The following is a 14,012-nucleotide window of genomic DNA, read 5'->3' on the forward strand; positions in this document are numbered from 1 at the left end:
GAGGCAAAAAGAAAACCCAGAGCACTCACCACTGTGTCGAGTCCCGAGTTCACCAGCCAGTCTGCCTTACTTTTAGCACTGGTATTTTTCAGCTCTAGATTTTCTATTTTTCCCAAATCTGCTAAGTCACATTTTGTAGTTATCAGTTCTTTGTCAAAATCGTCGCACTTGGCCTTATCTCTCTGGTAGTGGCGGCAGCAGCTCCACGGTCCACATCTGATAATCCTAAATCTGGGGCTCCTGTGGGCCTGCCTCCGTTATCTTCTATTTCTGCTGGTTTTGCACACAGTGCCTTATCTCCTTGGCTGCCTGGTATCTTTGACTGTATGATGGGCATTGTGCTCGACAAGGGCTCGGGGGAACGGGAGGCCCAGGCAGATGCTGCAATCCTCTAAGGGGCTGTCTGCGTATTCCGGCTGAGCACCCGGGCACAGTGGTCCAGGGCCACCGAGCGCCCGTGACGTGAACACACTGGGAGGAGGTGGAGGAGCAGGGGTGGTTTCAGCGTGTCCTCACTGCCCGGAGGCGAGGAGGGGCAGAACACAGCCTCCCAGCTACCTCTTCCGGAAAAGGAAACCCTCCAAACCAAACTGGCAAAACCCCTCCACTCCTCTCCATTCCAGACTTCTGATCTCAGCCTGTGACTGAGCCTGTCCTGCTAGCTACTGGATGCTTTCCAGAAGCTCCTTCAGCTTCAGTGGAAAGATTGTCCTGAACCACAGCATCTGCCACAACTAGGAGCAACCACGCGAATGTATTTCCTATTAGGAGAGAAGGTCCTATAAACCTCCAAAGCAAACACACGAGCCACAAAAGCTGTCCAAAAGCCACAAAGCACGCGGCTCGACGCCTGAGAAGCGTGGGAGCCTTGGAAACGGCTCAGACCTCCCCTGCAAGCATCAGCTGGGAGCAAGGAACCATCACGGCCGCACCTGGCACCCACAGGGGCACATGGGGAAAAACTGGTTACAATGAAAAATGACTCAAGAAACCAGGTGTCTCCCTCTACTGATGGGGCCAGTGTGACAATGACAGGCCATTCTTGTCCCAGGTAGCTCTGCGCTGTGCAGGAGCTGAAATGCGAGGGCACGCTCAGACTGCAGCCCGAGGGGGCCTGCCGCAGCCTGCACTCCCTGCCCGGCCCGCGCCCTCACCTTCTCGTGGATCTCCTGTGTGGACTGCGCGTCGCAGAAGGCCACGGTAGCAACGTCCTTCAGGATGGGCATCTCCACGGTGCAGTCCCGGCCGTCAAGCAGCGCCACCAGGGGCCGGGGGTGCAGGGGCCCGTTCATGATCGGGGGTCGGACGCCTGCAACGACACAGGCGCACACTCAGCTGCCTGCAGCCACGGCCGCGCCCACCCTCAGGCCACCCAGCCCACTGTCTACATGGCCACCACAGTCAACCTCCCGTCAGTCCCATTCCAAGTGTGCATCGCATGACATTTCTAATAAGAAAATTAAAGCTCAGCAGGAAGAACAAACTGATGTTTGTGCCTGTGGCCTGGCACCCAAGCAGAAACAGGTCATGGAGCACCATCTCCCCCAGGGTGGGGGTGCAAGGACCCCCGGAGGGGGCCCTGGACGGGGGGAGGGGGTCTGGAGAGGAGGGTGTGCAGGGCCTGCCCTGCCCCTGCAGTCCCCGGCTGAGCCCCCCAGGCAGCTTGTTCACCTTCCAGATCTGAAACACACAGCGTTACGGGCTTCAGGAAGATGCCCCAATATTTCTTTTGTGCCTAAAGCTACAGCATGTCTGCTGGAATCCCTGCCGGCAATCAGCAACTATGCCCTAAACCTCTTAGAGGTGCTCTGTTCACGTTTGCAGATTTTAAAGTGCAACTAACAGTGAAAATGTAGAAACGGTTAAAACACACTGAAGCATTGCCAGAAGCCCTTAACTTCCCAAAGCAAGGCGATTAAGAACTACTTTTAAATAGATGCTCTGCAAGCACGACACAACTAAGCCTCAGCGATGGGCCTCTCGGCCACAGGACACCAGCCCGGGCACTAGGGGCACCTGGTGGGGTGCAGCAGGCAGCCCCACGGCGGGCAAGGGGACGCGAAGCCTCGGCACGGGGACCTTCCGGCGTGAACAGGGCAGAGGTGCAGGAGAAGAACCAGGAAGCCCACGGCGACGGGCAGCCCTCCCAGGGCCCAGGCAGCCCCTGGCTCCCCGCCCTCAGCCGTCGGCCAGCGCCCACCCGGGCCGGGGCAGCCGAGCAGGACCGCTCCCCTCCGAAGGGCCGCGTGGAAGAGCAGGGTCCCACCGGGGCCGAGGCCGGAACGTGCTTCGAGGCCCAGGAGCCGGAAGCTATCCCCACGCACAGCCGAGGGTCGGGGGCCGCGCTGGGTCGGCGGCTTCGGGAGTCGGGGCCCGGGTGTGCAGCAGCCCCGCCCCGCGCGCATGCCCCGCCCCGGACGCATGCCCTGCTCCCACATGCCCCGCCCCGGACGCATGCCCTGCTCCCACATGCCCCGCCCCGCGCGCATGCCCCGCCCCGCGCATGCCCCGCCCCGGGCGCATGCCCTGCTCCCACATGCCCCGCCCCGCGCGCATGCCCCGCCCCCCCGCCCCGGGCGCATGCTCTGCTCCCATGCACATGCCCCTGCCCCACATGCCCCGCCCCCCGCATGCCCCGCCCCGGGCGCATGCCCTGCTCCCACATGCCCCGCCCCGCGCGCATGCCCCGCCCCCCGCGCACATGCCCTGCTCCCATGCACATGCCCCTGCCCCACATGCCCCGCCCCCGCATGCCCTGCTCCCGCATGCCCCGCCCCTCACATGCCCCGCCCCGCGCACATGCCCCGCCCACCGGCCCCGGGAGGGAGCCCACAGACCCTCCACCCCCACCCGGCTGAGACCACAAGCCCTGTCCCGGGGCGGTTCGGGCTCCGCGAAGCCGACGCGGCCCGGCGGCCTCCCTCCCACGAGCGCGCGGCGCCACCTGCCAGGACCCAGGCCCGGGCCGACGCAGCCCCAGTGTGCCCAGAGCCCAGGGCGAGCCGCCTGCGGGGCCTGGAACAGGGCCGACTCGCGTCCAGAAAGGTGATTTTCGTTAAAATATGTTACTTATTTTGGCACGCAGTGGGCTTTCTGTTGCTCATTCCAGGTGAACTAATAAATGCATGTTTTTAGCTTTTCTCTGGACAAGGCAATGAGCGTCTCTCGCAGCAAGGCGACGTACAGAGATGCACACGCCAACACGCAATCACGGGTCCTCAGGGGTTTCTAAGGCTGGGAAGGGGAGCAAAGCGCTGGAAACCGCTGCGCCGGGCGAGCCGCGGCAAAGCAACTCGGGCCTCGCTAGGAATGCCCCAGAGAGGAGGGCGGGGACCCCTCCAAGCCACCTCCTCGTCTAGGCTCCGGGGAGCACACCCCTTAGACTCCAGGGGATGGTCAGAGAGCACACACTGCTGGCACCACCGCAAAGCACAGCGGCTGCATCCGCCCCCCGCACCCACACCTGCCCCCCGCACCCACACCTGCCCCAGCACCCCCAGCTGTCCCCAGCCCCCACACCTGCCCCCAGCACCCCCAGCTGTCCCCCAGCCCCCGCACCTACCCCCAGCACCCCCAGCTGTCCCCCAGCACCCACACCTGTCCCCCGCACCCACACCTGCCCCCAGCACCCCCAGCTGTCCCCAGCCCCCGCACCTGCCCCCAGCACCCCCAGCTGTCCCCCAGCCCCTGCACCTGCCCCCAGCACCCCCAGCTGTCCCCCACTACCCACACCTGCCCCCAGCACCCCCAGCTGTCCCCCACTACCCACACCTGCCCCCAGCACCCCCAGCCCCTGCATCCTCCCGCGGGTCTGCTCCATCTAGGAACCATGCTTGGCGCCAGCCTGGAGTCGTGCCCCGCTGAGGCGGGCAGTCCTCCTGACACCACCACCCGTGTCCCAGCAGGCGAGTCTCAGCACTTTAACCCAGAACTGCGTCCAACCAGCTCCACATGCTCGCCACCCTCAGAACGCAGAAGGAAGGAACAGAGAGAGCAACGCGCACGCTGACCTGCGCTCTCGCCCTGGCTCGGCTGGTGGGCGGCCGTGGGCGGCAGGGTTTCCCCTGGGCCTTGTGGCCGAGGACCCCACTGTCTCCACAGCACGGCTGGAGCAGACCCCGAGGACACCCCGCTCCCAGGCGCGCACCACAGCAGCGAGGCGCAGCAGGGAACCCGGGGAACCCCGGAGAGACGCAGTGCGCAGGAGGCGGGAACCCCCTCCACACGCCACGGGCAGCCCAGACCTGAGAGGCAGGACGTGCCGCTCACGCCGACGCACCAACCCGACGCCAAGAAAGAGCCAAGAGTTCCCCAGGCCGAGAAGGTTCCGGGCTCGCAGAGCAGCGGGCGCCGCACATCCCCAGACGCGGCTCCTTCAGTGTGTGTTTCCAAGAGGCGCTTTGAATCTAATTTCAAATGCCAGGGACCCCTACCAACCTGACATTTCTTAACATGAGCTCGGTTTCCACGACCATGAATTCGACTTTTCAAAGCGTTATATCTTCAGAATTCCCAGGCAGAACAGCGTCCTGTCAGTGGATCCTTATTTTCACGTCCTTAATTTTCCTCGAACCAAAGCTCTTAAGCGTCTTATCCACTGCAACCACTGCAGCCTGGGTCAGGGTCAAACTTTTACTAAAAATCAAACACAAGAGACACATTAAAATGCCATCAGGGTCCTCCTGAAACTCACAAACTCCAGGAAATTGCACGAATGTGCCTATCTCCAGCCTGCCCAGCGCGGCCCCACCCCATGGCGGCCACAACCGCGGACCTGGCAAGGCGCTGACAGGGACTGCACGGTCACGGGGCCCCTAACATCACACAAGCGTGACAGACGGCCGCCCACCCAGATGCCGCCGGGGCCCAGAACAGGGCATAGGTGCCGGGGACGGTGCTCACTGCAGTTCCGGAGGCTTCCGCCTCACCTTGCCCAGCACCTCCCAGTGTGCCCGGGCAGGGGGTGTGGACGTTCTAATGAGGCCTCCGAGGGGACAGGGACGTGCATGCAGACCCTGATGCTTCTTGGGGGGCGCGGGTTCTGGGGAGCGTCCACCACCTGCAGGACGGAGTGGCACACAGTGGGCCCGGCCACCACCTGCCCTGACCTTGGCCACTCCTGTGCTCCCACCAGACGCCGCCACAGTGCAGCCCTCCACACCTGCCGGCAGCCAGGCCCGGAGGGGCAGGCCCTGCACTGTGCAGCCCAGGGAGACCCACGCTTGGGGCACCTCAGCCACCCCTTGGCCTTCTGGGGCTACCCACGCCCCTGCCCTGGGCCCCACCACCTCGGATCTCCCAGCGGTGGACCAGGGAGGGGTTGGGGCTCTGCTCTCCCCCACCATGCTGTCTGCAGTGAGAAGCCACCCTCTCAGGGGTCCCAGAGCCCCAACACGTGCGCAACGAGCATCTCCAAGCATCACGGTACCCATGGGCCCAAAGGAACCCATGGAGCTCAGGCAGCCTGTGCCTCCCCTGGCCTGACAAAGACGCAGACCTGCTCAGGCCCTGGGGGCAGGCACCATCCCAAAGAACATACCAAGCTCCCAGGACCTCTGGCAGCAGCAAACCACTGACTGTGCGACTGCCCCCCAGGTTCTGTGGGGACCCCGACTGCACCGTGTCCTTAGGGGTCTCCTCTGTCCACGTCAGGCTCAGGGTGAAGGGGTCCAGACTGTCCCCTCCCAAAGGCATCGCGGCAGACCCTGCCCTCTGCACGGTGACTCTGCAGACAGGGCACGTCAACTGTGCGTCCAGGCAGGCCACGGTGGCACAGTCCCGGGCTCAGCTGGCTGGAGGGTGGGCTGCCTGCAGGGGCCAGTCAGTCCTGCAGGATGAAGGGGTGCCCCGGGCAGCAGCACGGCTGGCACGCCCACCAGCCCACGCAGAGCCTGCTGCTCCCACCGCTGACTGGCAGGCATGGAAGAGGATGCCCCAGGCCTCTGCAAAACCCACCACCCCAAAAGCCGCTAACTGCGTTTTCTCTTCCATGTCCCTGAACAACCAAGTTGGCCTAAAACTTATTCCAGACAGCTGAGGGAGGGGCCCACGTGGAGGAACCGTACCATCCCCTCGGCCCAGTCAGTGCACGCGCGCGTGTTCCTGAGACTCCAGGCGTGTCTACACGCCCACCACACGCTGGGCTGGAACGGGCCCTGCCCTCCACAAGCAGCCCCACCAGGAGCCGCCGTGCACACACACATGCACACTCCCATGTACTCGTGCAGGCACACACATGCACACTTGTGTGCACACGCACTCACACGCACATGGCAGCACAGGGAGTGGCTGCTGTGGTGACGCTCGCTGCAGGCTGTGCCGCGTCCTCGCAGGCCTGGCTGAGCCACACCCTCCGCTCGCCCATGCCCACAGCTGTTTTTTGTGTGAAAATGGCTCCAGAAAGGAAGTTACCTGCTTGGCCAAAGCCCGTGGGTGGCCTAAAAGGGCGCAGTGGGTGGCAGCGGCCTGCGTGGCTGTGGGCACCAGCTGGGGGCTGTGCAGCTTTGCGGGTGGAGGCCGGGGCTGACGCTGAGGACGCTGGGGAGCCCCGAGGGACCCGCGGCCAGACTCGGGTGGAGGAACGGCCACGAGGCGCGCCGTGAGAACGGAGGGACCAGAGAGGAGCTGGGCGAGGCTGCCGAGGAGCCCGGGGCACCTGGGGCGTTGCAGACAGGCCGTGAGCAGCCTGCGGGGACCGCAAGGAGACCCCGTGGAGGGGCAGCGAGAAGACCGTTCCCACAGCGGCCCTCGACACGGCTGAAACCCGTCCCAAGCACGGGAGTTAGCCGGGAGGGGCACCTGCCCCCAGGACTGCCAGCCGCTGACAAGCGGACAGCACAGCCCCTCGGAAGGAGTGCGCCCACCGGCCTGCCTGGTGCCCCCCGCGGGGCGCAGCCCCCTCCTCCGGCAGGCGCTGCCTGTGAGCCGTGAGCAAGGCCTAAGCGGGGACGCAGTGACAGTCTGCTCTGAGTGATAACGAGACCACAAAACTGCCAAGAAGCTTCCAGTCCTGGGCGGACATTCCCAGGAAGGAAGCGCTGGGCTCCGAGGAGTTGCTGGGAATAAGCCAAGCAAACCCCAGCAAACGGCTCCCCCAAAACGACACTGCGAGAGCCGGTGCACACAGAACGGCAGCCGAGAGGGATCCGGAGAGAAGGGTGGAGAGCAAAAAGAACAGGCCAGAGGGGCAGGGAGGGCAGGGCCGAAACGGGGCGGGGACAGGAGTGGGCGCGGGGCGGTGGGACCAGGGGGTGGGGCTTGGGGCGGGTCCGGGACCAAGGACCGCGTAGCCGAGGGAGGGGGCTGGGGTGCGGCCTCAGAGAGCGGGGCCTGGAGGGTGGGTCTGGGACGGAGCTGGGCGGGCGGCGCGGCCCACTGGGCAGCCAGCCCCACCCACCCGGGCACCCACCTAGGCACCCACGGCAGGTGCGCGCAGAGGCGCACAAGCAAGCAGCACGTGCGCCCAACCCTGGAGCGCACCCCTTCACGCCTGCCTCCTGCGGAGGGCACCGGGCACCTGGTGGCCTCCTGGGCAGGGCTCTAGCAGCATCCAGGACACATAACCCAGAGGCAGCAGGGAAACGACGAGGGCAAAGGCCGCTGTCCCACCTGCGGCCACGCTTACAACACAGCGCTCGACGACCGGCGGTGGTGCCCACGGAGCACACACGGACGTGGCCCCTCGACGGCAGCGGGCCTCCACAAGCCGGCGCCTCCCGCAGGCCACACAGCAGACACGACCCGGACGGACGCCAGCCAGGGCAGCGCCAGCTGACAGGACAGGAGGGGTCCGGGAACCCTGCGGAAGTCAGGGCGAAGCGAGGAGGCGCCGCTTGACGCAGCCTGCCAAGGCCAACATGCCCCACCAGGGCAAGGTGTTCTAACAGGGAAACAGGGCCTTAGGAACCGGAAACTCACAATTTTCCTGTAAATCTAAAACTGTTCTAAAACAAAAAGCTTATTTTAAAGAACATAGGGGTGAAGCAAAGGACAGTGACCCCCAGCCCCCATCCCTGGAGAGGCAGCATGCCCTGGGGGCTGGCTCCTGGCACCACCGCCATGCAGCTCCAATCGGCCCCGCCTCACTGGTCACTGATGCCCAGCTCGGCCCTGGCTGGGTGCACGCTGGGCCCACCTGAGGCACCCAGAAGCCACGGCCCCACCCACTGTGTGGAGGCCCCCACTATGGGCCACCTCCTGCAACTTGGGGCGCCCACCAGCCCACCCGCCAACCCACACGCCCAAAGTACACCCCAAGCAGCACCTGCTTCCTCCCCAGCCACTGCTGGGCCCCAGACTCAGCCTCACCCCAGCACCCATCTCACTCCCAGGTGGCCCCACATATTACTGTGTCCCCACCATCGGTCCAGCGAGGCACAGCCCCATGCCCACACTTGCTCTCCCCACAGCAGCCAGTGAGGTTTCCAGAAACAAAGCTCAGAGCACGCCACGCCCTGATGAAACCCCCAACGGGACCCCTGCCCCCAGATCACCGTCCCCAAAAGGCCTGGCCGCTCCCCCCACCCACTGCTCCTGCCCACCCCTCCTCCCCCTGCTGCCCCTCCATGAAACCAGCCCCCCGCCAGGGGCAGGCGTCCCAGGACACTGCACTCTGCAGGGTCCTTCGGAACCTGAGTCCAACTCTCCCTCTCTCCTCCCCCCTTAGAGCCATCTGCTCGGAAGGGGCTCCCTGACAACCTGGGGGACCCACCCTGCCCCGCTGCTCACTGCCACCACACCCTACTTCCCTCTCAGCAATCGCCGCCCTGTGCTGAAACGCAAGCAGTAACCCCGCAGTCCTCTCCGTGTCCAAAGCTGCCCTGCTGGCTTGTCCTCCCACCGGCCGGCACAGCCAAGTCGGCACTAGGGGGGCGGCAGTCTGGGAGGACGCCCTGGGCCCAAGGCCTGCTCCCAGCTGCAGGGGCAGAACCATGAACCCAGGTGGGGCAGCCTCCGCCTCGGGACTGCGCCGTGACCGGGCATCAGGGGCACTGCATTGGCGTGGAGAAGGCCAGTGCTCCGTCGGGGACGAGCCAGGGACAGAGGCAGCCCACAGGCCACGCCAGCAGTGCCCTCTGCACATGCTGCTGCTCACGGTTGAGCACACTGGCCGCAACCCCGAAAGCCGCTCACCTCCCCCGGTGGGTGCGGGTTTGCATCTCAGGAGGAGAGGAAGGCACAGTGAAACCCAGCTGTGCAGGCCTGTCCCACCAAGCTGCTCTTCAGGGGGTCCGTGAACCTCCGTGCAGTGCACGCACAGGGGACACACGCAGCCGTCCTGCCTGCACTACGTGCTTTAGGCTTCCTCACCCAGCCCCAAAGCGCAGAGGCGGTTAGTCCTGAGAACGGCTCGCCTGGATGCGCTCCCTGCCCGCTACACATGGCATCCGCACAGATGACACAGGGAAACCCGACCTGGGCTGGGGGAGAGGACAGCCAGCGCCACGGGGTGCCCAGGGAGACCTGGTACTGTGCATGCCCCCCCGAGCTGCAGCACCCCCAGCCCCCACATCTGCAGGGTTTTCGTCTCAACAACCCAAGACCCTGCACCAGCCCCATCCCAACAGCCAGGCTGGGGGCTTCTGTGGGGCGAGACCCAGGTCCTAGTGGCCCCCAGGCCCACAGCCCCGCTCCAACAGCTGCACAGTCTTGTCCTTCTGGCCCAGCCATGGTCTGGGCCGCGGTCCAGGGCTGACCTGGGGGTGTGGGGACATCCCCAAACAACTTCACAGCTTGAAACAGCCTTAGTCCCACATGCTCCGGCTTTGTAAGAAAAAGGAATCCCTCCCCTTGAGAGATCCCAGGCTCTCTGCAGGCACCAGAGCCCCCACGCCTGCACCCCAAGTGTACAGCCCAGGGGTTGGCCCCACATTGGGACTTTCTGGAAAACTGTCCGTGCTGTGGGATGCAGGGCCCAGTCTCGGGGGTGGTGGGAAGCAGTACGGGGCACCAGCAGGACTGTGGGCCCAGCGTCTCTGCTGTACCTGGGGAGCCAGATGGCGGCAGCTGCTCCCCGAGACCCCCGAGGATGCCAGGGACAGAGCCACATGTCCGGGTGCGCACAGGACCCTGGGGTGGCCTGAAGGAAGGTGCGGGCGCGGGAGGCGGGAATGTGGGGAGCCGATACCCGAAGCAGAGCCGCGCCCCACGGCACTCCAGGACAGGGCGAGGACCCCCAATGGCATGACAGCTGCCCCATGTGGTCACGGCACAGGGCACCAGCTCAGGGGGTGCCCTCGCCACCACGGGGTATCCCTCCAGGGGCCACTGTGCCTGGGCCTCACTCCCAGAAGCCCCTCAGGGCTGCACCCTCCCACCCCGGAGGGGAGCTCCATGGGGAGATGAGCTGGAGCAGGGGCCAGGTAACGCCATTCCCAGACCTGGTCAGCACCAAAGCCCACAGGGAGCCTGCGGGGGAAGTTGCTGGGGGGGAGACTGCAGGGGGGGGTTGGAAATGCCAGGTAGGGGGAGACTGAGGGTAGAGGGAGACTCCAGGGGAGAACTGCAGGGGTCAGAATGTGAGGTGGGGAAGGAAACGCTGGGGGGAAAAGGGGGAAACTGGGGGTGGGGGGAGGCTGTAGGGGGGAGACTGCAGGGGGGGACTGCGGGGTGAGGAAACGCTGGAGGGGAGACTGGGGGGTGGGGTGGGGGCTGCTGGGAGGAGACTTCTGGGGAGGGAATGCTGGGGAGGTGCCTTCCTAGGCCCACCTTTAAGCCCTGGACGATCTGCAGGGAACACTACTCTGAGTCAGACATTTTTATGCAAACGGAAGGTTGTCACTCTTGGCGGGGAGACAGGCTGCGGCTCCCCGATCCCCACGGGCTGAGGCGGCAGGAGCCGGGCCGCAGGGCTGAGGGTTTCGCTTCTGCAGCTGCCCTGCTCCCCCGCCAGGGGCCCCGGATGCGGCCACCGGGAGGCCACCAGGCCCCAGCCCGACTCCCCAGGCCCCCACGGCAGGGCACCCGAAGACGACGGCTCTTTTTCACTTAAGGGCAGAGGGTGACTTTGCCCGGCTGGGTCACCGGGAAGCGGTCGCAGACAGGGCCGCCCGCCGTGCCCGCTGCTCCCTCCCAGGGGCGGGCCCTGCTTCCAGGGGCAGCAGAGGGTTAAGCGGATCCCCAGGCGAAGGCCGGGCTGGGCACCCAGCCAGGGAAAGTTCTAGCCCCCACCCACCCCACCCGCTCAGGTGCCTCCGCGCCCAGCGGCAGCCTCGGCCCTGACCTTGTCCTGGGGGGAGGGGTGGGGGAGGGGTGGGGGAGGGGAGGAGGCCGAGGCCGCCGGGGACGCCACACCCCGGAACCGCCCCTCCCACGAGGAAGGCCCAGGCCCGCCCCGCCTGCGAGTTGACAAGGAGCTGCAAGATGGCCACTGAGGGCTGCACGCGAGTGATGAAGTGCTTGAGACCACAGCAGGCCGCCAGCCCCAGCCGGCCTCCCTCTGCAGGGACAGAGAAGGGACGTCAGTTCGCTGGTCTGTACGGCCGAGAGCATGCATTTGCTGCAGGGCCTAGAGAAGCAGCGGGGGTCCCGGCTGCTGACATTTTAAGAAGTGCCCTCATGACAAACAGCATCTACATCACTGAGGGGAGACTGGCTAGCCGGGGGGTGACACACGGGGCAGAAAGTGCACCTGATGGCGGCCAGCTCCGCTTGCAGGACACAGACACAACCTGCACATGCCCGCCGCAGGGCTGGTGCCCGAACCTTTCAACTGACAGCACGGAAGCAACGGCTGCCCTCCCGCCTGCTGGACAAATGAACAGCACAGAGGAGATGGCCACCCTCCCGCCCACTGGACAGTCATATCTTAATTTTACACATTGAGAAAATTTGGACAAAAACACTCCAACAGCAGTGAAGGCCTACGAGAAGAGGACACCGGGCCACAGCCGGCTGCTGCAGCACTGACCGCACCTTGTTTGGCCTGTCCCTTTCCCTTCAGAGAAATGCTTGTTTGAGGGACGCAGACTGCCCTCGATTCTCTAACATCACAGTAAGCCCCGCATCACCAGCAAAGCGCGAACCCAGCCTCGCGGCCCTGCGTTGCTAACAGGAAGCTGGGCCGGACTCCCGCGGCACTTCAAGCAGCAGAGAGTGAAAAAGTTCACAAGTTTCTTTCTGACTTCCACACTTGGTCACTGTGCAACAAATGCACTTAGGAGAAGTGAGGTCTTTTTCTTTCAGAGCAAGTTGTTCACAGTAAATTTTGGGTTTGTGTGCTACCAAAATACATAAGATTCATTGCAGTATGTCAGAAACTCTAAACTTGCAAAACCCAGTGTTTGTGGCAGAGAGGGGACTTAAATAAAGCAGGGGAGAGTCACACTAGCTGACCAGGTGAGGCTGGTCTGGCTGCAACACGATGGACGGGATGGAGCAAGCTACCCAGGGGCTGACATCCAGGGCCACAGGAGCTGGCTGGGGCTGGGGCCAGAGGGTGGCAGGGCCCAAGGTTGGGGGTCCGATGGGGCCATGCTACAGGGTCACAAGCTTAGCTCTGGGGGTACAATAAGGCCAGGCTCTGGGGGTCTGGTAGGGCCTGTGTCTGGGGGTCCGATGGGCCTGGGGCCTGATAGGCCAGGGTCTGGGGGTCCATGGGGACAGGCTGCAGGGCAGAGGATCAGGTCTGGGGGGTCCGATGGAACCTGGGTTTGAGGGTCCAACGAGACACGAGTCTGGGGAGGTCTGATGGGGCCAGGGTCTGGGGGTCCGATGGGACACAAGTCTGGGGGGGGGTCTGATGGTACCAGGGTCTGGGGGTCCAATGGAACCCGAGTCTTGGAGGTCAGATAGGGCTGGGGTCTGGGGGTCTGACCGGGCCAGGCCACAGGGTCTCAAGCCTAGCTTGCTCTGGGGGTCTGATGGGCCGGGGGCCTGATAGGCTAGGGTCTGGGGGTCCATCGGGACAGGCTGCAGGACTGAGGGTTGGGTCTGGGGGTGTCCGATGGAACCTGGGTTTGAGGATCTGATAGTCTGGGGAGGTCTGATAGGGCTGGGGTCTGATGGGGCTGGGTCTGGGGATCCAGCAGGGCCAGGCTGCAGGGTTGCAGGCTGGGTCTGGGGGTCTGATGGGACCCGAGTCTTGGAGGTCTCGTAGGGCCGGGGTCTGGGGCAGGGTCCTGGGCCAGGTCTAGGGGGATCTGACTCGTGTCTGGGGATTCTGACCGGGCCAGGGTCTGATGGGGCCAGGGTCTGGGGGAGACCGATGAGACCAGGGTCTGGGGTCGGCCGGCCCCGGCCCCGCCCCGGCTGCCCCTCCCGCCGCGCCCGGCCCGCGGGCCCCTTTGTGTCACCTGCGCCGGCCCGGCCGGGCGTGACGGCGGCGCCGCGCACGCGCACTCAGCCGCCCCCGCCCGGCGGGCGCGCGCAGGCCGCTCGGGCGCGCACGCGCACTCGCACACAAAGCGGCGCCCCCGGGCGCGCGCTCGGCCCGCCCCCGCGCCCCCCGCCCGGTTCCCCGCCCCCTCGGCGCCGCCGCCCGCCCCCCGCCGGCCGGAAGCGCGCGGCCCCGCTCACCGAGAGGCAGGCCCTTGTTGAGCAAGTGCGAGCTGCCCATTGAAAGGCGCGGGCGGCCGCGGGCCCCGACGCGTCCGGCGCGCTCCGCCGAGCCCGGCGCCTGGGGCGGCCTGCGCCGTCCGCCGCTCCGCCCGCCGCCTGCGCCCGGGGCCGCCGAGCCGACCGCGCCGCGCCGCGCCGAGCAGCCGCCTCCGAGCGGGCGGGGACGCAGAGCGGCGGCGGCGCGCGGCGGCGGGCGGGGGCTTCCGCGGCCGGGTTAGTCTCGTGTTTCCGGGCGAGAGCGCCGCGCCGGACGGACGCGGGCGGCTGCAGGGCGCGCCCGCCGGCCCCGCCCGCCCCGGGCCGCCCTCCCGCCCTCCCGCCGCGGGGCGCACCTCTCTCGCGGGGGCCTGCGGGCTCCGGGGCGGCAGAGGCCGCAGCACCGACGCCCCGGCGGGCGCGCCAGGGAAGGACGCGCCCTGGGCCCCGGCGGCCCTCTCCCGGGGAATGCAGCCGGG

At 66.0% G+C, this 14,012-nt stretch overlaps 1 protein-coding gene across 3 annotated transcripts in view; it reads right to left on the bottom strand.

Annotated features, from left to right (window-relative positions):
• The window catches only part of CTBP1 (C-terminal binding protein 1), a 41,726-nt gene extending 28,030 nt beyond the window's left edge, over positions 1-13,696 (bottom strand). The window contains exons 1-3 of one of the 3 annotated variants that reach the window (XM_037829209.1): positions 13,516-13,672; positions 4,438-4,635; positions 1,155-1,309 (exon numbers count right to left, since the gene is read on the bottom strand). In XM_037829209.1, the coding sequence (XP_037685137.1) occupies positions 1,155-1,309; positions 4,438-4,444 (162 nt within the window). In that variant the 5' untranslated portion in view covers positions 4,445-4,635; positions 13,516-13,672. Of the gene's footprint in view, positions 1-1,154; positions 1,310-4,437; positions 4,636-13,515 lie in introns of all 3 variants that reach the window. The other 2 variants (XM_037829208.1, XM_037829207.1) reach the window with 2 other exon arrangements.
• Positions 13,697-14,012: the final 316 nt, after the last annotated feature.

The sequence above is a fragment of the Choloepus didactylus genome, chromosome 3, assembly GCF_015220235.1.
Source record: "Choloepus didactylus isolate mChoDid1 chromosome 3, mChoDid1.pri, whole genome shotgun sequence".
In the NCBI taxonomy this organism is placed as follows: Eukaryota; Metazoa; Chordata; class Mammalia; order Pilosa; family Megalonychidae; genus Choloepus; species Choloepus didactylus.